Raw genomic sequence first — 22,746 nt, 5'->3', positions numbered from 1 at the left:
ATTTGTATTTCTCATTAAGTAGGTAATACTTCTTCCTACCCTTTAAATGAAACTAAATCACCAGTTCCCCTTTTTGTCTTCCTCCAATGGACAGTAATTACTAACTAGTGGCCAAGCCACTAGCCTAAGAAGTGTCTTCCTTCATCTCTTCCTATATTTACAATATTGCATCTATGTGTACAAATTTTAGCTTCTTGTTCTTTCCTTTGTATCTCTAGGGTTAGTTCCTCAGCATTTTTGCCTCTATTGATGAGACTCTGGTTATTACCAGTCTGCCTTCCTCCACATTGCTGGTTAGTGAGAATTAGCATATTAATATGATTGGTAGTGCCATTTCCCCATCCTTTCCCCAGTTGATAGTCTGTATTTCTTCAGCATTCAGAATTAGAAGTAAACTGAAAAGGGGAAGCATCTTAGCATAATAATTAGGTGACCATGCTTGGAATTCCAGTTTCCATCTTCATTACCTATGTTACTTTGGATGAGTTACATAATCTCTCCTAATAGTATGTACCTCATAGATTGTGAGAGTTGCTGCAACCTAGTACCTGATAAGGCCTGAGTAAATATCTGGAGATATTCTTGGTATTCCTTGTATGTGTGTAAATTTTTTTTAAGTTTATAATGTATTTGTATGTATATGTTTGTGTGTGCCAGCCAGGAGCTTTTGTGGGATATTTACTCAAAGAAACCTAGACTCTGTTTATTCTTTAACCTTTCTTTGGATCCTAATGCTTATCCTATTTTGGACAAAGGTAAATTCTTCCCAATCTTTCCTCATCTCTGGTTATGGTCATTATTGATTGATGAGAATACTGTTTTTCTTGGTTTTTTTATTTGTTTGTTTGTTTGTTTTCCTATAGTTAATGCGATGACTGGCATGTGCAGGGCCCAATGGAGGATGTAAAAACAATGAATACCTTTAATCATAGATGTTTATGTCATATGCCAGAACCCCTAATTATGCATTTTTAATTTTTGTAGTTTCTTTCCAGTATTGCTTTCAAGTTCTGTATCCTACAACTTCAATGATTTGATTTTATTCTAACAAGTTATTTTCTTTTTCTGAAGTTACTGTATATTTATACTTTTGGATTCTTTGGTTTACTACTAATCATAGGAAAGACTGCCTGGGCACAGAACTCTTATTCCATCAACAACTTTTCTATATCATTTGGCAGAAAGATATACGAAAAACATTGTCAAAAAGACGTCTTCTGAAAAATAGAAGAGACTTAAGCGTTCATGGAATCAGGCATTTCTTCTATGAGATCTTTTGTCTAAAAGAGAGCTGTGCCTGTTAATCAAGCTTACATTTTATTATTCTTTCTGTCCTTTCTTGCTATGAATTCACACACAATTTGAGGTGTTTTGTCAAAACTATTTTAATTATTGAATATAGATTTTTCTATTATATAATTTTTATAGCCAAGTAGGGGAAGTTGTTTTGCAGTTATTTAATTTTTTCAGATTATTTTATTTTATGTGTATGAGTGTTTTGCTTAGATTCATGTATGTATGTATGTACCACATGAGTGCCTAGTGCCTGCAGAGGTAGAGGAAGGCATTGGGTCCCTTGGAACTGGAAACATGGTTGTGCACCATTGTGTGGGTACTGGGAATCAGACTGGGGTCTTCTGGAAGAGCATCAAGTGCTCTTAACAACTCGTGCCATCTCTCCAGCCCGTTTTGCAGTCATTTATTCTTGGGCATCTGATGACAATTAATGATTTATTGCAAAGAAAATACACTATTCATTGTAATATTTCAAGATGTTCATAGAATGGACTCTAAGAAGCCAATACTTGGATTTCAATAAAGAGTACTGATGAGGAGATTCAGAAAATCAGTAATATTCTGGTGACAATTGTTGTCTCTTAAGATGGCTCAGTAAGTAAGAGTATTTGCTGCTCAGGCATACAAACCTGAGTTCGTGTTCTTAGCACTCAGGTGAAAAGCTTATCAGTCTCAGCATTGACAATTATAAAGCTAAAATATAAATCAACTCTGCATTATGGAATATCAAATATTCAGGCAATATTTAATTCTTTAAGTAAAAATAAAGCATATCCATTTTTTTATTAAATTTCTTTCACCTTTAATAAGTAGTAAAATTATATATAAAAGATTTGTTTTAAAATAGATTTATTTATAATTTATTGTGCCTTTTTTTTTTCACTTGTATAACAGTTTAACAGGCCAAGAAGTGTCTATATACCATCTCTGGATACACCATCTCTGGATTACTTATAATACTTAGTACACTCGAAATGCTATATAAATAATTACTATATGACTATTTAGAGAATAACGATAAGAAAAAATTTTGAATTTCTAGTTTTCTCCTAATATTTTCAATCCATAGTTAGTTGAGTCTGTGAATGGATGTGGAACTTACAAATTTTGGAAGGTTGGCTATATAATAAATATAATTTTAGCTATAGACAACTGGCTTACACAGATTTATAGAACTTTATTTTCCATAGCTAAATTTTTATTTTATATTACAAAACTGGCAATCACATAAAATTCAATGTTCTGAGGACAGTTTTTTCCTTTTCTTAAATAATATAGGCTACTATCTTATATAGGCTATTTTCTTAAATTAATATAGGCTACTTCAAGGGACTATAACATCTCGATCTCGTCTGGTACTAGAAACACATTTGTATCCCCCCCACCCCCTTTAATAACCTTTTATTTCTTTTTTTTTTTTGTTTGTTTGTTTGTTTTTTGGTTTTTTGAGACAGGGTTTCTCTGTGTAGCTTTGCACCTTTCCTGGAACTCACTTGGTAGCCCAGGCTGGCCTTGAACTCACAGAGATCTGCCTGCCTCTGCCTCCCGAGTGCTGGGATTAAAGGCGTGCGCCACCACCGCCCGGCAATAACCTTTTATTTCATAAAATGCATATGATTTATTTTCCAATTGAAGTGGCCAGGCTGTCTGTCCTTTAGTGTAGGGCACCCTCTAAAGAAAAAAAAAAACAGGCTGTGGCATGGAGGACAAATAGCTGGCGACACACGCTACAAAAATGACAGCATCTCCCTTGTCTTTCATGCTTGCAGGGATTGGATTGGTATTTGCTGTGTTCTTTGATCTTTAAATTGGAGATCATGTGTGGAACAACAATCTTTTTCCAACAGACAGTTAAGATTGAGAAAAGTTAATGCCCTACTTATCCAAACTTTTCAGTTTATATTGAGAAAGAGGTAAAGCATCGATGGGGACTGACCTTTTGGCCATTTCCACAGTAGCCAGGCCAGACTTCTTAATGTAAGAAACAAGGGTGAATGGTAAGTGAAGATCTGAATCTTGCTTTACTTGAGAAGCTGACTATTGTTGATTCCTGTCACTTCTTGCTCAGGTTTCCGGGATGCAGGCTGCCTGCCACTGTATATGCTGATTCTGTTTGAGAATAGACAACATACTATAACTGATAGGAACACACACTCAGAAGGTGTGTGATCATCTTGATTAAGTGACAGCTCATTTATTGTTTACATTTGAGTTTTCTCATCTGTAAAATGTAGGCAATTGCTTCCATCTCAAAAGGATAAGATAATTTTATGTATTAAATGATTTGGTTAGGGCCAGGTCTGTTTATTACTACTGTTGTTATAGGGTAATTTTTGCCTGGATTTTGTTCAGTGCCTTTTGTAATACTGTCACTAGTCTATATTTCTTATACTTAGTGAGTATGTTTGCTTGGTAACTTTACATTCCAGGAAGTGAGAGCTGGAATCATTTCTTCCTTTGTGCACCATTGTCCCTCTGCATCTAACTAATACCAATAGAGCTCAACAAATAGGTGTTGAGTTAGTCACTTGCAGGTGACTGTTTTTACTGTTGATGAAAGTTGGTAGAGAGGGGAGTATTGCCAGAAGTAATTCTTGGTATTATGATTTGCTTAAGTTTTTGGTTGGTGGTAAATGGTTGGTTTGAAAAGTTGTGAAGAATGATTATAACTATTTAATGAATGCATAGTCTATCCAACTTAATAAGTACAACTAACGTAATACAATGCTGAAAGAATGATTGTAGAAAAGATAATCTGGATAAGCAGTAAAATTTCTTTTCCTTTTTATGTTTCTGTGAATCGTTTGGCAGTTCTTTCTGTGAAGTGCCTATATTCCATTAGAATATACTTACATTTTTTTTAATGTTAGAAGTACAATATCAGTACTATACACAGTCCTGGGATTTTTTTACCTCCCAAATGTCTGTTCTTCCTACTTTTTAATTGAAAACCTGAAGTTCAAAACTTTGGTGACTTTGCCAACAAAATGCTGCAATTTGGGGCAAAGCCATGGAATGTCAGCAGTTTTCCAAACCTAATCTACTTGAAATGTATGCATTGTGGAGGCCATAGGCATTAGTTGAATTATTAGATATGAAATATGGCATAAATAAGCTTGACCATAGGTCCTCAGTAGATCAAATAGATACAAATATTAATGCAGAACAGAAAAAGGAGATTCATTTGATGTGGCTGGGTTGCTGTGCTGTGGATTTGACTTGGTTTATAGAGTGACAGCTTATCATAAAATAGGGAGATGCAAACACTCAGGTCTGTAATGTAATATCCAGATGTTAAAACTAGAGGAACAGGACTTTAAACTTATCTTTGGCCAGCTTGATGCCTACCTGTACTTACATGAGGCCCTGTCTCAGAACAGCAAAAGAAAACTTAGATCATTGTGGTTTCATTGGGAGGAAGAACAGCTAAAGAGGTCTTGTGACTCTCTTATCTTTTATCATTTCCTGACATGAGATTTAAGTTTAAATAGAAGGCAAAAGTTATGTAAAAACAAGCAGTCCTGGTCAAGGTATAGTCTTGCCTCTCACTGATCCATCGTTGTCTAATTTCCAGAATACCTACAAGGTATTCTGACAGTCATATCTGTGTAATCTCTTTCTGAGTGACAAGTTCCTCCTCTAGTTGGTAACAGGCTTTGTTTCCTTTTCCCCAGAAAGGTTCTTGTGCAGTCATTCTGATATCTTGAGGACCGTTGTTTCAACAGCTAAAAGAAGAGGCCAAACTGTCTTTTAGAATATATTTGTTCCCTCTAAGTTCATTGCAGTACTTGCCTAGTTGGAGTGCCTATAGAGAACAAGTCTGGGAGAAACTTCCATGATGAGTGACTTGGTTATGCGTTCTAGTTAGGGTTTCTATTGCTGTGATAAACATCATAACAAAAACTAGCAAACAAACAAAACAACTTGGGAAGTTGGGAAGTGTCTTAGTTTTCTATTGCAGTGACAGAACACCATGACCAAGGCAGCTTATAAAATAAAGTGTTTAATTGGACCTATGGTTTTTGAGGGTTAGAGTCCATGATAGTAGGACAAAAGCATGATAACAGGACCTACTGAAAGCCTACATCTCAGTCCAAAAGCAGGAGGCTAAGAGAACACACTGGAAATGGCATGGAATTTTGAAATATCAAAAACTTTCCCCAGTGACATACCTTCTCTAACAAGACCATGTCTCCTAATCCTCAAACAGTTCTACCAACTGGGGACCAAGTGTTCAAATATATGAACCTGTGGGGTCATTCTCATTCAAATCACAAGAACAAAAGTTTTATTTGGTTTGCACATTTCAATCCCAGCCTATCATTTTTTGGAAGGCAGGAACTCCAGCAGGCCATAAACTTGTTCTCAGGAACTGAGGCACTGACTATGAGGAATGATGCCTACTGAATTGCTCTCTATGGTTTGCTAAGCTTGAATTTTTATGTAGCCCAAGACTCCCAGCTCAGTGTGGCATGATCCACAATGTGCTGTGGCCTCTCATGTCAATCATTAATCAAGAAAATGCCCTGTAGACTACTCCTACAGACCAGTTTTTGGAGACATTTTCTCAACTGAGGTTCCCTCTTCTCAAATGACACTAGCTTGTATCAAGTTTATAAAACAATTAAACAGCATATTATGATACTTGGTTTACCCACCCCACCTCCAACCAGGTGGTATGTTAACATGAATATCTGCTTTGAGCTAAAAATTGCTTATACTCAAACTTAATGATGCAACCCTACCACCTTGGGGGAATAACCATCCTGTATCACCAGAATCAGGGTTAGGACCAGTGCCACCTAAGTTAAAAAAAAAAATACTGTGGATACCCAAAGTCCTCAGTTTCCTCATTCTTCCCTTACCTTTCTTTCACTAAAAATGTGTATCCTAAAGACAAAAATGTGCTTTGGCTCCCCTTTACATGGCAATATACTTTCTCTCCCCCCTCCCACTCCCGTGTGTGTGTGCGCGCGCATCCTTGTGGAAAAATACATATAACAAAATTTATTCATTGCATATTTTCAGTGTTATGCAATCAATCTCAAGAACTTTTTACATCTCAAAAAAAAAAAAAAAACCCAAAAAACCAAAAATAACAACAACAACAACAAAAAAAAACCCTGAAACTCCACGTCCATTAAGCAACTCTTCATTTCTTGCTAAATGGCAGCAACCTTTCCTTCAGCCACTGGCCACTTCTACTTTCTGTTTCTATGGGTTTGACTACTTTAAATATTTCATGTTTCTGAGGTCACATATTATGCTTTTATGACTGGCTTATTTAACTTAATATTTCCAAGATTAATCCATTTTGTAGCATGTTTAATGTGCTTATATTTGAAGACAGGCAGTACCCTTCTCCCTTGGAACTTGTTAGTATGTCCTTCAAAATGTGATGTAGTTAATCTTGTACTGAGCCAGTTCAATAAAAGTGTTTATCAGCTGTAGGAGTATGCTGGTAGAATTTTGGGGATCATTATGTATATTATCATAACATGTGCAAATAGTGATACTTTGACTTCTTCCTTTCTAATTTGTATCCTCTTGATTTCTTCTAGTTATCTTATTGCTCTGGCTAGAACTTCAAGTACTATATTGAATAGAAGTAGATAGAGTGGACAGCCTTGTCTTGTTCGTGATTTTAGTGGAATTGCTTTGAGTTTCTCTCCATTTAGTTTGATGTTAGCTGTTGGCTTGCTATATATTGCTTTTATTATGTTTAGGTATGTTCCTTGTATCTTCGATCTCTCCAATACTTTTATCATCAAGGGTTATTGGATTTTGTCAAAAGCATTTTCAGCATCTAATGAGATGATCATATGGAGGTTTTTGTTGTTGTTATTGTTGTTCAGTTTATTTATATAGTGAATTACATTGATAGATTATTGTATGTTGAACCATCCCTGCCTCTCTGAGATGAAGCCACTTGATCATGGTGGATGATCTTTTTGATGTGTTGGATTTGGTTTGCGAGTGTTTTGAGTATTTTTGCATCAATGTTCTTGAGGGAAATTGGTCAGTTATTCTTTCTGTGTTGAGTCTTTGTGTGGTCTGTGTATCAGGGTGACTGTGGCCTCATAAGAATTTGGCATTGTTTCTTCTGTTTCTATTTTGTGGAACAATTTGAGGAGTATTGGTATTAGCTCTTCTTTGAAAGTCTGGTAGAATTCTTAGCTGAAACCATCTGGTTCTGGGATATTTTTTGGTTGGGAGACTTAATGACTGCTTCTATTTCTTTGGAGGTTATAGGTCTACTTAAATAGTTTATCTGGTCTTGATTTCATTTTGATATGTGGTACCTATCAAGAAATTTATCCATTTCTTTTAGATTTTCCAATTTTGTGGAGTATAGGTTTTTAAAGTATGGCCTGGGTTTCTTCAGTGTCTGTTGTTATGTCCCCCTTTTTGTTTTTGATTTTGTTAATTTGGATATTCTCTCTCTGCCTCTTACTTAGTTTGGATAAGAGTTTAAGACTCATTAAAAAGTTTCATCTTTATCATGAGGACAAAGATATGATTATAGTAGTTAGCAATTGCTGCACAAATTGCTTTGACTTAGCTGCTTAAATCAACCTCCTTTGTTGATAGTTCTCTGGGTGTACCAATTTGAGTGGAATTCAGATCAGGATTTTGCTGGTTTCACTTGGGTTTCTTGTGCTTCTGCATTATCTGGAAGGTTGATAAGAATAAGCCATCTTAGATCACTACCTCCAAAGTATGACAGCTTGATGATTACTGATATAAGCTTTAATGGGAAAAGTCTTCTGTGCTCTCACCTTCCTGTGACTACAAGACATTTTTTTCCACATGGTGGTCTTGAACTCAAAATGTTTAAGTTCACAAGCCTGTGTTATTTCCTTTAACTTCTTTTGGTTAGAACAAGTTGCTGAGCCAGCCTCTATCTAGGGAGGAAGAAATACAGACTTCCACAATTTATTTTTCTGTTTTAAATTGTGCTGGAGATTAAAACAAAGGTCTCATTCCAGGCTAAGCATTTGTTCTGCCACTGAGCTATGTACATCTCCAGCCTTAGACTTCCTTTTGATGGAATTAGCCAGAGTCATATTGTGAAAAGGTCCATGGATAACAGCAGTTTGTAGGTTATTTTTTAAGCTCTTCAGTGGAGTATAAGGTGAGTGTAGAAATATCAATGAGTGGATGGTTAACAAAGATTTGAGGGAACAAGGAAAAGTAGTAAGAGGAGACAGCTGACCCAGAGAAGCTGCCCTAGATCCAGCTCAACTGATATAATTGGCTAATTGGCTCCAGGGAAAGGCAGAGTCCACTTGGCTCCATGCGTGTGATCATATTTGCAGCATATTTTGTTTTGTTTAAGAAGGACAAAAAGGAACATATTGTTACGGAGTAGGACAGGTCCTCAGTCTGCTAGGAGACTCAGACTAGTAGGCTGGCCTCTAACATGGAGCCAGTGCTGCTGCAGCTCACACTGCTTGCTCTTCTGTGGGGAGGAGAGCATGGGGCTGCGGCACTGCCCATAGGCTGCAGGCACAAGGGTCTTGCCAGATGAGCTGGAGGAGCAGCTCAGGGCCAAGGGCAGGAGGTGTGCAGAGATCTTGGAGGACCCCAGGGGATTGTGAGTGAATCCCCAGATAATTGGACATTGAGTAATATATATTGTTGGAGTTTGGTTTTTCTTGGTTCAGATTTGATTGTGCCATGATTCTTCCCTCTTAAACAAAGTATTTATCTAAATTTTGATTTTAACAGGAGCCCACAGCAGAAAGACTGAACTTTTAAAGAGATTTTGTATGTTTAAAGAGATTTGATATTTTTAAAAGAGACTTAACATCTAATGTGTTTGAATTTGTAAGGACTGTGGGAATTTAAAGTTATTTATATTTTATATTGCAATATTAATATTAATATGCCACCTTAGGGATAAATAAGAAAGGAACGGTTCTAATTGAAAAGTGATGTGTTTGTGTGTCAAGTTGACAAGGGGTCAGTTGTATTGGCTAGTTTTATGTCATCTTGACATAAGCTAGTCATTAGAGAGGAGGGATCCTCAAATTACAAAATTCCTCCATAAGATTAGACTGTGAGGAAGCCTGTAGAGCATTCTTAATTAGTGATTGATAGGGGAAGGCCCAGTGCATTGTGGGTGGTGCCTTCCCCTGGGCTGGTGGTTCTGGGTTCTATAAAAAAGCAGGCTAAGCAAGCCAGAGGGGCAAGCCAGTAAGCAGCACCCCATGGCCTTTGCATCAGCTTCTGCCTCCAGATTCCTGACCGGCTTGAGTTTCTGCACTGACTTCCTTTTATGATGAACTGTGATCTAGAAGTACATACTAAATAAACACCACCCCCCCCCAAAAGAAGAAACATAAAAATAAAGAATACAGAGTTGGAAAGGGTATAGGAGTTTGGGGTGAATATGGAAAGAGGGGGTGAATATGATAAAAATGCATTGTAAGCATGAATGAAATTCTCATAAAATTAATAGATGTATTAAAAATGCAAATACATGCTTACATTTTAGGAGAGATGTTTGTTATTTTAAATAATTTCTAATTAATATTTTAAGTATAAGGTAGTAAACAAGGTGTTTTGTTTTTTTTTTCAAAGTGTTAAAAATGGCATGATGGACATAGACTTTATTATGTATCTGCAAGTTTGGGGTTTTGTTTTTGTTGTCTCACTATGTAGCCTAGGCTGGCCTTAAACTCACAAACCTGCTGTCTCAGCTTCCTAAGTGCTAGGATTACAGATATGCAGTACTGCAGTATGTCTGTTTTTATAGTTAGTCAGCATTGTATCCACATATCTGCATTCTAATGGTCTTCATTAAGCAGAATCCTAGGTTGAGAGCAAAGTTTACCACTGAAGCTGTATGTGAGAGGATAGGATAGTATCATCTCTCTCCCACCTCCCACCTTCCTGCTGAGGGCCCTTTGAAGGATCTTTAAACCAAACATTTTGAGACAGTAACACAGCTCCCTCAAAAGTTCAGTTAGCTCTGTGGCACTGGACAGTTGTTAGTGAACATCTAGACTGGGTTTCCATCCAAAACCAGTGATGTGACAGGCTTATGGTTATACACTATAGGAAGTGTCGAGTTAATTCACATTACTATATCTAGGCAAATTTATACAATGTCTTTCTGTAAACCTGGAGTTAATAAAATAACTACATAATTAGAATTTTTTATATACCAGTTGCATGATGACTATGCAGTTATGTGGCTGACATTAATACACACTATAGCTTCACTGGTCCTTTATTAAATGCTGCTTCTAAAGTTGATTTATCTATCCATTCCATCGAAAAGGCCAGCTATTACACTCTGGGATATGGCAAACTAGAGATACAAACCAAAGGTCTCAGGAGGCTTTTGTGCTCATTGTCCTTTAGAAGAAACAGATTTTTTTTTATTGCACAAATTCTTATCTGAATACTCATATTATCCAACCAGGTGGTACAAATATTACAGTCAATGCAGATAGTACTAAGAATTATCTCCTACTAATGTTGAACTTCATAGCTGTTCTTTAGCCTAAGACACTGTTAAATTTGAATACCAAGAAGGTTGTTTCAGAACTAGGGTATGTGCTCTACATTCCCATTCACACCACTAATATTTGTTGAATACTTGTCAAATCTAAAGGAAACTCCATTTCCTCAAATCCTGGTGGTTAGACAAAAGCCAACATTCCTCAGGAACTTATGAAGCTGGTTTGGTTCCCCTCTACCATAAGGAACCATTTCCCTTATCATTGGCAGGAGGGATAAATGTTTATCTATAGTGCCTATTAGCATACCAAAGCACATGCTGGCTGTCTTAGTGTTTTATTGCTGTGAAGAAAAACTGTGACCACAGCAACTCTTATGAAAGAAAGCATTTAGTTGGGGCTTACTTACTGTTTCAGAGAGTTAGTCCATTATCATCATGGCAGGGAGCATGGCAGCATTCAGGCAGAAATGGTGCATGAGAAGTAGCTTAGAGTTCTACATCTGGATCAGCAATCAGCAGGAAGAGAGAGTCACTGGGCCTGGCTTTTGAAAACTCAGAGCCCACTCCCAGTGATATATTACCTCTTACAAGAAACACTTAGTCCAACAAGGCCACACCTCCTAATCCTTCTCATGTAGTTCCTTTCCCTGATGGCTAAGCATTCAAATATACAAGCCTATGGGGACATCCTTATTCAAACCATCACACTGGCCTCCAGGCTATCTCAGTATCACAAGCACCCCATTATTCATTTAAAGTCCATGCTAGCATCCTAGCCTTTCTCATCTCCCCTGCCCTAAACTCCCTCCAGCTCAGGAGCTTCCCTACCCCAGCTACTCATTTTTCTTATAGCTCTGGTATTTTGGCTATGCCCTCTGTTGGGTTCAGTCTCTCACTCTTTGCCTCCCTTTTGCTTTCTCTCTCTAACCTTCTCTCTGTGTCTCCCTCCTTCCCCTCTCAGTGCCCTCCTCCCTCCCCACCTGCTCTGTTCCTGCTTCGTTCATGGCCAGGTCCAGTCTGCTGGCCATGTTCAGTCTATTTCTTTCTATCTCTGCTCCAGACTCTTCCAGATGCCTCTGACTGTTCTCTCTCATATCTATAATAAAAATCCTTCCCCTACACCATATCATGAGCTAGTCCTGTTTCCAGTTTATGCAGTACTGACTTTTATAGAGTAGTTGCTTGGGATGGATCAGAGAACACAATAGGCAGAACACTTTACTTTTTGAGGATATTTCCATTCCACAGAGTTAGATGATAAATAGAAACAAGTCATAAATTTACTAGAAACACTTTAGAAAATATCAGTGTAAAAGGGGACCAAGGATAGGAAGTTGAAAAGGAACACTAGGAAGCCTTGTTATAGCAAAAGCTTGTGCTGAAAGTAAAAGTAACAGATTAGTACCATTAAGGAGAGGCCTCCTGCTGTGTTTGGAACTATGGGAAGGGTGTCTTGATGGTACAACCCGTGCCCCCAATACCTTCTCAGCTAAACTTCCAATTCCTGAAAGGATAAGGCAGTAGCTCTCAACCTTCCTAATGCTGCCACCCTTTAAAACAGTTCATGTTGTGGTGACCCCCAACCATAAAATTGTTTTTATTGCTACTTTGTAACTGTAATTTTGCTACTGTTATGAATCATAATATAAATATCTGTGTTTTCCATGATCTTAGGTAACTCCTACGAAAAGGTCATTTGTGACCCACTGGGTTGAAAACTGCTGCCCTAGGGTTTTTGTTGTTGTTTTCTCCTGGAAAGCAGTTATTACAATTTACAAAACCTGCAGCTAATGTAGTCAAAAGAGATAAGGGTTCATCCCAAATTGGTAGTAGAATTAGTAGGAATTTAGTAGTGTAAGCTGTACTATGCTGTCTTTGAAGGTATGAGAGACAGGTCGTCCTGGGTTCTTCCTCCATGATCAGAGAACTACTGAGGCCAGGCAACATGTGGCAGTTTTGGAGTTGCTGCAAGAAGTCCCTAAGAGGCCATTGAGTGAAGCTATATAAGAAGCATGGGTTACAGTGGAAACACTGAGACGTTGGAGATGCTAGAGCCTTAAGACATCTGCTAAGAGGAGTTACATAGATGGAGTAGAACCAGCCCTAGAGAAAGATTGCAGGTAGCAAAGCTGGAGGGACTGAGCCTTCTAAGCTCCCTGAAACTAAAGCATGAGTTAAAGGTCATGGAGCTACAGGGTGATGGTTGTTCTGCTGGGTTTGAGTCTTGTTTTATTCCTCTCTTTTGGAAGGAATTGTGTATTCTGTACCATTGTATGTTAGACGTGTGTAATTTGCCTTTTGATTTTACAAAGGTCACAGTTAAGAAATTGCCTTGAGTATCAAAAGAGACTTTGAACTTTTTAATGCTTGTTTGTTTTTTTTTCAAGACTGGTTTCTCTATGTTGTCCTGGCTGTCCTAGAACTCTCCTGTAGACCAGGCTGGCCTCGAACCCGAGATCTGCCTGCTTCTGCCCCCTCAGTGCTGAGATTAAAGGTGTATGCACTACCTGGCTTTGACTTTAAACTTTAACATGGTGTTGTTACTGTAAAAGACTACCAGACTATTGCAGTTGGACTAAGTACATTTTGCATTATGATAATGGCTATGAGCCTGAGGGGCTGCAAGAGAGTAGAATAGTTTTGAATGAGAAGTATCCTGGTAGTCTCTCTGTAGTCTCTCAGCCATCTGCTCCATTTGCCTTGTACCATTATAGACTCTCTTTCTGCAACTATAAGTCAAAATAAACTCCCAAAAAGTTGTTTTTAGTTATGGTTTTTATCACAGTAATGAAAAATAACTAATATGCAGCTGTATCCCTGGACCCTAGAGTATGATTTTTATCTTGAGTGGTATAGGTGGTCTAAAGTTTATATATTTCCCTATGCCATTTCATGTTAGGCCCCTTTACTATTGTTTTTAACTGCTTTCTTTCTTTTTCAGCTACAAGGCTTTGGTCAGCCAAGTGTTTTCCATGCTGCAATTGTCATCTTCTTTGAATTCTTTGCATGGGGCCTGTTGACAACTCCAATGTTGACTGTAAGTATCATTGAACTGTGTCTTTCATCTTTAGACATGCTGTATATGAAATACAAGGCATTGTTGAAATTGTATCTTTATTAGGATGTTAGTGGCTTTTGATTGAATGACCCAATAAATAGAAAATTGGTAAGTACTTCATAATGATGAATATAAGAATGATCATGTGCCTGGTTTTGATAACTTTTCTATAGCAGTTTCTTTAAACCAAGTATTAATTTTTTTTTATTTTTTAATTTCTTATTTCTTTTTTAAAATTTATGTATATGACTCTTTTGCCTGCGTGTATATCTGTGATGGTTTGAAAGAAAATGCCTCCCAAAGGGAATGACACTATTAAGAGGTGTGGCCTTGTTGGAGTAGATGTGGTCCTGTTGGAGGAAGTGTGTCATTGTGGAGGCAGGCTTTGAGGTCTCATATATGCTCAAGGTACTGCTCAGCATCTTAGACCACTTCCTGTTGCCTGCAAGATATAGGACTCTTAGCTACTTCTCTAGCACCATGCCTACCTGCATGCTGCTGTGTCCCACCATGATGATAATGGACTGAAACTCTGAACTGTAAGCAAGCCACCCTAATTAAATGTTTTCCTTTATAAGAGTTGCTGTGGTCATGGTGTCTTTTCACAAAATTAGAGACTCTAACTAAAACAATATCTATATACTTCTTGCTTGCTTACTTTTGGAGATATGCCTACTGTGAGAGACATCAAATCTTCTGAAACTGGTGTTACAGATGGTTGTTAGCTGACATGTGGGTACTCAGAATTGAACCTGGGTTCTCTGAAGTGATGGTACAGATTTTAAGAATTATAACAGTTAAGGTACATTTTAAATGCCTTTGAAATTAAGTTTCAGTTGTCTTTACTTGTTTTTAAAAATAGGCCAGGAGCAGTGACACATGCTTTTATTCCCAGCATTGGGGAGGCAGAGACAGGTGGACTCTGAGTTTGAGGCTAGCCTAGTCTAGAGTGAGTTCCAGAACAGACAGGACTGCAAAGAGAAATACTGTCTCAAACAAAAAACAAAAAACAAAAAAACCTGAAAACAACCAAAAAAAAAAAATAATAAAAATAAAAACCTAATACTTGTCTCTTCTCAATCATTATTTTGCCATACCAGAAAGTTCCTTTTCATATGTGCAACAGGGTGGCCATATAACCATTAGCTTATAGAAGACTTTATACATTGCTGAGTATAAACATCTTGGTTGATAGTTACATTGAAGGCTTGAAACACATCATTCCATGTTTCCTGAGTTTGTAAGGAAAAAATAAAGCCTAAATCATTCATCAACAACCCTTAATTTTTAATGTTATTTTTTTCTTTTGTACTTTGAACATCTTGACTATGATATAGCTTATCAATTTAGGCTTCCACTTCTTTTTCTAGGTTTGAGATATGTTCAGGTGTTTTTTCATGAAATAAATTATCTTTACCTAAATACATGGCCCTCAGTTTCCTCTTCTGTCCCATTGATTTCTCAGGTTTGGTCTCTTGAATATGTCTCAGACTTAGAAGTTTTGATCATACTTCTTAACTTTTTTATTTGTACATATGTCCAAATATATTATTGTCTCAGCCTTGTTCTCCATCTTTGAAATTTGTTTTTCTGCTTGATCTTGTCTGCTTATGATGTTTTCCATTCTCCTTTTTTTTTTTTGTTTTACTTAAGCAATTGATTTTTTTTTTTCATTTCCAGAATTTGTGTTTAATTCCCTTTCCGAGTCTGAACTTTCTTGCTGAATTTCTCCTTCCTGAACTCCTTTCTTAACTTCCTTGCTGAATTATGTTGGTAATATTCTTGAGTGGGTCATCCTAAATTGAATCTCTTACTTCATTTGTCTGCTTGAGTCTTCTCCATGGTCACTGATCATTTGAAAAGTAGGAATCTGAAATCTTTTTATTTGGCATTTTTAACTATCTCCCTATCTTTTGTTTCCAGTATTGAGGAGTTGTGAACCTGTAGAGGGTTAGTTTCTTTGTTGTAATTTGCACATCTGTTGGGATGGAGGTGTCCTTCAATTTTATCTCTCCTTCCCCCTTTCTCCACTCTTGTTATTGTTTGTTTGTTTTGCTTTGTTTTGCTTACATGAATCCTGGTGTCCTGTCTTCGTTTGGATATTTGTTTTACTGCTATTTCAGGGAGAAGCTGACTGAAATAACTTACACAACAATCTTACAACAGCTCCAGTGTTAACTTGTATTAGCAAATATCTGTGCCCTTCATTTGTGTCCCTTTAAAAGTTGAGAGGCAGCTGTACTTGGGTATTGGTTGATGAAACCATAGGTTTCTTTTCTTTTGTTTGGATTTTTGTTTGTTTGTTTGCTTGCTGTTTTTTCATAGCTGCTGGGAAGGACAGAATAAAGTAAGACAGTAGAAAAATTTATGGGGCTAGAGGTGTGAGAATTAATACACAAATAGATGTTAAAACTTTACCTAACAAGATAAAAGTTAAAATACAATGATGAACAAAATATAAAAGTGTAAATACATTGAAATAAGGGAGAAAATTAAATAAAAATGAGCAATAAAATAGTATCATGACCTTTGCCAATGATTCTTCCTATTTGAGAAGATACTGTTTATCTCTGGGGAAAGGACTGGTGGTCTCTGTAATTCAAACAAGTTAAATTAGTAGAGTTTCTATTGTAAGTCCACTTTCTGACAGAATTCCCCAGTATGTGCTCACCCCTCTAACCCCCATGTGCAAATTACAACCTTCTCTCTAGTGTTTTGGGAATTAGTATATGTGAAGGACTTTCTTTGACTAAGGCTCCGAGGAGGGGTCTAAGGCCTTTTCTCCAGCTTCTTATATTTTCCTTCTACCTCCTACCCCTTTCCTTCTATCACACTCAAGTTCTATGGGACACTTTCCAGAATCCTGTGTAGCTTCCCTATGCAAATGAGCTCAGGGAGAAGTGGACATAGAGGATCTCTTAGCTGCAGACTCCTATACTACATTTACATTACTCTTTCCAGTTGGCTGTGTCCCACTGCCACCCACATATATCTTATCTAGCCTTTTAAATTTCCCTCTAATGTTCAAAGCAGATAATTTTTGGGGTGGTGGAATGTTCCTGGCAGACTCTGAAACAGCCAGCTGAGAAGCTGCCCTACAGCCTCTTGAGTTTCTGAGCAGTTATGCTGCTTGTATAAATTTGCTTAAAATGAATATGTAAGTGTGAAGAGTACCCAGTTGCTAATATAATTTTATTGTAACATTATTTAAGAAATGTAGCTAAGTGAGTGAGTGTGTTAATTTTTCTTCTGTGGGTTCTTCACTTTGGTTAACTTGCCTTAATGTGTTCTCTTGGTTCCTGACTTTCTCCCCTGCTGTTCACCCCACAGTGTGTTATCCCTATTCTGTTTTTTGATTAAGGAGATTGACTTCCTCTTTAAGAAAAACATTTTGCATTGGCATATGCCATTTATTTCTGCCCTTTTTGATTGATTTTTTTAAGTGATAATTTGTGATTCTTTGATAAGGAAGGAACAAAATTAGGGTTTATTTAGTCACAGCTAGTACTCATCTATCCATCCTCTTTTACATTTGTGTGTCATTCTGTTTATTCCTTGGCATCTTGAACCATCAACCACAATGGTTTAATATTAAGATGATAGCATTTCATTTTTTAATCTTAATGTAGCAAGTGAACAGCACTTTTTTATTTTTAATGAGGCAAAACCAGAAGAATCTAAAAAAAACAGTGTTGGGATCATGATTTGGAAAATTAGAATACTATTAGGTATTAATATTTTGTCCAGTTTAACTTCTTGGTCCACAGTCTTTGAGATATGTTACTTAGGTAGCCATGGCTTAGCTTATTGTTTTAATTCATTTATTTGATTATATAAATAAAGTTTGCATCACTAATGTCTTGTAGCAGTTTTATGAAATTGCTTTCATGTGGGCCTACCTTCTAGTACTACTAGTAGTATTAGTACATTAAAAAGACCTGTCCCTTATTTACATGCTCTTTGAGGGTCTAATCTTAATTTAGTATGAATAATGTGATTAAACTAATACCTAGGGTACATTTGAATCAACTGCTTAATTGAATAAACTATATTTAATAGTCTTAGAAACTAGAATTTCATTTCTTTTAATTTATAGACTTTATTTTTCAAGCTGACTTTGAAACCTCAGTAGACACTTAAGAATTGAGTATTTCCTACTCATTTATCTCTTTCATAGTCTGAAAAACCCAGACTATGCTTTGAACACTTTCTTGTGACATTCACTTCTCTTATCCTTTATTCTTAACTGACTCTCAAGATAATGTGCCCATTCATTCCTTCATTTGACTAACATACATTTTTCTCTTGTCTGCCACTTGATCTTTGACTAGCTTTTTTGTCTCCTTAATAAGTGTGTCTTTCCAGGATTTACAATGGCTGTAATGAGGTACAACTGTCTACTAGACCTTTTGGTCACATTAAATAGTCTCTTTGTTGGATAATTTACTCTTCACGTAGTGGGAGAAAAAAAAACAGTAAAGTCAATGTTGTAACTAGAGTCACATGTATACTATCTTGATTTCTAGAATCATGAGATGCCACAGACTGACTTGTTAGCTTTAGTAGATGTACTTGTTAGATTTTGTAGGGTTTATTTATTATTTATTTATTTTTTAAAATAAAATTTCCAGAATGAGCCTGTATTTAGGACCCTGCAAGTCTCACAGCAGGGAGATTATCCTAGAGAGGTGAAGAATGAAACTCCAATCAGTACCATCTTTGCAGGCACTGGGTCAAAATTTCCAGTCTGACTTTGGGTTTTTTTTTTCTTACCTATTTAAGCATAGTAAAGCTTTGGAAAAAAGGTTTCTGCTTGAGAGTTATCACAACAAAGCTTTAGACATAACTACAATGAAACTCCCTAGCAAAGTAACAAAGCACTATGACCTTTACGATAAGAATGAGTTCTATTGGCTGATAAACAGAATTTAGGGCTAGGGCCTAGAAAGGAAGTATTTATAATAACCATAAGAACAGGTTCTGTTGGGAGGATGCAAAGTACATGGGACCTCTTTCATATAGTTTCTATTCACTCAAAGACAGAGCTCAGGATTAGGGCCTAAACAATTCTCAGGATTTGAGGGAAATTCAGGTAGAGGCTGGCTCCTAATACAATAGCAAAGGATTACCAGGTCATTTGACAGCTCCACTCTAGTATTCCAGGTGACCAGCAATCATTCATTTCTTTCCATTGAAGAAAATAAGCCTACATGACTGACAATCCTGGTTTCTCCAATGCATACTCTAAGCTGTGCTTCCTACAGGCTCATTTATGTAAATGATAATTATTAAAGTCATTAAGTATCACTCACTAACTATTTGATCAATATTATTTGTTAAATCTTTGTTTACTATTGTGTAACTGACAGTGTACAAAGCATTAATCTAATCAAACAGATGCAATGAGCTTTTCTTGGCATTTATTTCTCTTACTAATACATATTTTTGTCTGTCACACATTTTAAGTTTATTTATTTAAATGAATGCCTATACATGTGTGTACACATGCCAGTGGAAGGTGTTATTTATTTGAGGCACTATTTACCGGGTACAAGAGAACATGAGGTACAACAGAACCCACTATAAGAGTTTTTATTAGGGGAGGGAAAAGAGGGATTGCGCAATAGGCCTACTAGAAATGAATGGTGAGGAAAGAGTGGGGAACAGGTAGAACCCGTTTATAGGTGTGTGTGTCCCGTCCCCCGCGCCCCCCCCCCAAGCATTCACATATGGGTTTGTAGCTATGCCACACATGTGCATAGATTACCTGATCACACTGCATGCAGATGTAGGAGGTAAGGCCCTGTGGTGACTAAGCATTCTGCCTGACTGATGAACAGTGCATGTGTGATCATGTAGCTGGGGGTTGGCTGGGAATTATAACAGAAGGCAGAAGAGAGTATAGGATACCCTGGAACTGGAGTTACAAGTACTTGTGAGCCCTATGATGTGAATAATGAGAATTGAACACTGATTCTCTATGAGAACAGTGAACACTCTTAACTGCTGAGCCATCTCTCCAGTTCCATTTGTCATGTATTTTTATATATGTAAACAAGGTAATACTTTAGCAAAGACTTTGCTAATCTACAATAAAATTATAAAAAGAAGTGACAAGACAGTGTAAAATAACTATTAGTTAGTCTCCTTGTCTTCAAATTTGTGATATATGCATCATTATACTGCCTCTGGCATCAATTACACCGGAAACAAAGCCATTAGAACAAATTAGCATTCTCCATAAGTTAGTGGTCTGTAAACTGTAATCCCTGGGCCATATCTAGCATGGTGTTTTGTGTGCTTAGAATGGCTTTTATAGTTGTGATTAGTTGGTATAAAGCAGCTAAATGTTACCATTTTTTAAACAGTATATTGTTAATATTTTAATTGATATTTAGTTGGATTTCCTCTGATTCTCCGCTCTGATGCCCTTTTTTTTCTTTCTGGATCTCTGTATTTCCTTCTGTAATCAATTTACAAAGACCTTTTTGTTTTTTTTTTGACTTTGGTGCAGTTCTGCCTTATAGAATGGAATGTTGTTTGTAATATACAGCTGATGGAGATCTTCATTCTGGTGGAGAAGAAACATTTTTATTTTAAGATTTGTATTAATTGAACCTTTTAGAAGTGAGGTAGATTATCTTTTCCTTTTTTGTCAGTCATTTTGGTACATTTCAACAACTTTTCTCAGTCTTTCTACTGAATTTGATGTATCTGTTTAAATTTACAAGTGAGAGTATAGATGAGGAGTTGAGAGATAGATGTTTTCTGGGACTAGGCAAATAATGTAAATGTGTGAAGTTGGGTGAGAGTGTGCTGCTGTTACAGTTCCAATGCCTGCACTTTCAACAACAGTAATCATGGTCTTTTTACTAGCCAGTTAGCCATAGTCTTTCATTAAAGTCTATGGGTTGCTGTGAGAAACTGGAGAACCACATGGGATGGTGAGGAAATTACTAAGGAGGCCTATACTTACTTATTCTTAAGGGTGTGAGGCACTTTGGGGAGGGTATGTTCCTGCATGTGCCCAATCTGCACCATAGTTTTAACTGAAACTAAAGGATAGTTTGAAAGTATATTAGCATAGGAGTAGTAGAAACTCCTATTCTTTAACATTTAGTGCAAGGACTGATTTTAGGAACTCTTCATCTGTTAATGGATAGACCATTCTTGGGTTTTCTCTAGAATACTGAAGGATTTTGCAATGTAGTTAAAAGGCTTTTTGCTGCTTTTAGTGGCTCTAAGTAATCTAAAGCACTGTTTGGCTTGAATTCCACTCCATTTAATTCTGTAAATGGCCCACTTTAAGGACCATGCTTGTGATTATTATCTTGTAGCCAACTACAAAGGCATTGACAACAATATATCTGGGAGAGTTGTTGGTTTTTTGTTTTTGTTTTTGGTGTGTGTGTGTGTGTGTGTGTGTGTGTGTGTGTGTGTGTGTGTGACTGATTTTAATAATGCATTCCTTATAGCTGTTTTTGTTTTGTTTTTCCTTTCATTTAAGAGTTTTAGAGATCTGGAAAATTAATTTATTGAAAGTTCTCTGTCAACATCTTCTATTAATACTTTAACCGTTATTTGTAAAGAAAAAAAATGAAACACAATGCTCTGTATAGGGATGGGAGAGAGAGAGAGATGGATGGATGGATGGATGGATGGATGGATGGATGGATGGATGGATGGATATTCCTTCCTAAGAATAGTTAAAGGGGCTGGAGGGATGGCTCAGCAGTTATGGGTATTTGTTGCTCTTTCAAAAGACCTAGGATTGAGTTCCAGCATCCACGTTACAACTTAGAACTGTCTATAACTCCAGCCCTGGGATATCAGATGCCTTCCTCTGGACTTCATGGGTACACTATGCTCTAAATATTTTATGACCAAAGCATCTATGAGTGCTAGGGCTTACCTTGTCTGGTTCTTACCTTAGTGTTTTATTATTTAAGCAAAAGTGTTACTAACTTTTCATGGCTTCAAGGTGTTGTGTTTTTTATTTTGTTTTTGAGAGACAAGATTTTACTTTATAGCTCTTTCTGGAGTGGTTTTTGTCATTGTTGTTAAGAATTCATTAATATTTTATAATTTTATACAGTTCATCTTGTTTAGTCTTCCAGTAATAGAGGTGGGGATCTTTATCTTAAATTTATATTTGAATATGTCTTGATGTTTGTTTGCCTTTATAGGTTTTACATGAAACGTTTCCTCAACACACATTCCTCATGAATGGTCTCATTCAAGGTGTAAAGGTAAGAAAAATTGTGTAAAATTATAATGAACCAAAACTAGGAATCCCTACTAAGTCAGAATAAAATTCAACACAAATGCTTATAAGGTATAAAATAATTTAACATTAAAAAGCCCAGTGAATACGCTAAATGACTTAGGTCATTTTTATCTGTATATACATAACAATCTTCAAATGTTTAATTATTATATAAACCTTTAATTGCTCTGCCAGGCAACAGTTCTATTTAGCCCTTCAAGCTTATATGATATTTGTGCATTATACTGTGTGTTAAACAACATAATTCAAATTAAAATTATACCTTATTAATTTAAGCAACATTAATTAATACATATAGAAAGAAAGAATTATAATAGAGGGATCATATTTTAAATCTAACCTTTGCTTCTGTTTGTTCTCTAGGGCCTGCTCTCTTTTCTGAGTGCTCCCCTCATAGGAGCTCTCTCAGATGTATTGGGCAGGAAGCCCTTTCTCCTTGGCACAGTCTTCTTTACCTGCTTCCCTATCCCACTGATGAGGATCAGCCCTTGGTGAGTTGCTGAACTCTTCACTGTCATACTGGTCTGTTTTGAGTCCTATGTAAATAAAAACAGGTTGGCCACCACTCCTAATCCAAATATCCAAAATGTGAAATGATCTAAAATCCTAAACTTTTTGATCGCTGACATAACA

At 36.7% G+C, this 22,746-nt stretch overlaps 1 protein-coding gene across 1 annotated transcript in view; it reads left to right on the top strand.

Annotated features, from left to right (window-relative positions):
• The window catches only part of LOC114708412 (hippocampus abundant transcript-like protein 1), a 44,193-nt gene that overhangs the window by 1,633 nt on the left and 19,814 nt on the right, over positions 1-22,746 (top strand). The window contains exons 2-4 of the mRNA XM_028891677.2: positions 13,710-13,805; positions 22,013-22,075; positions 22,477-22,604. Coding sequence (XP_028747510.1) covers positions 13,710-13,805; positions 22,013-22,075; positions 22,477-22,604 — 287 coding nt within the window. The remainder of the gene's footprint in view (positions 1-13,709; positions 13,806-22,012; positions 22,076-22,476; positions 22,605-22,746) is intronic.

This window comes from Peromyscus leucopus, chromosome 5 (assembly GCF_004664715.2).
Source record: "Peromyscus leucopus breed LL Stock chromosome 5, UCI_PerLeu_2.1, whole genome shotgun sequence".
NCBI lineage: Eukaryota > Metazoa > Chordata > Mammalia > Rodentia > Cricetidae > Peromyscus > Peromyscus leucopus.
Note: the sequence above shows the minus strand (reverse complement) of the source record. Positions and strands in the feature narration are given on the sequence as shown.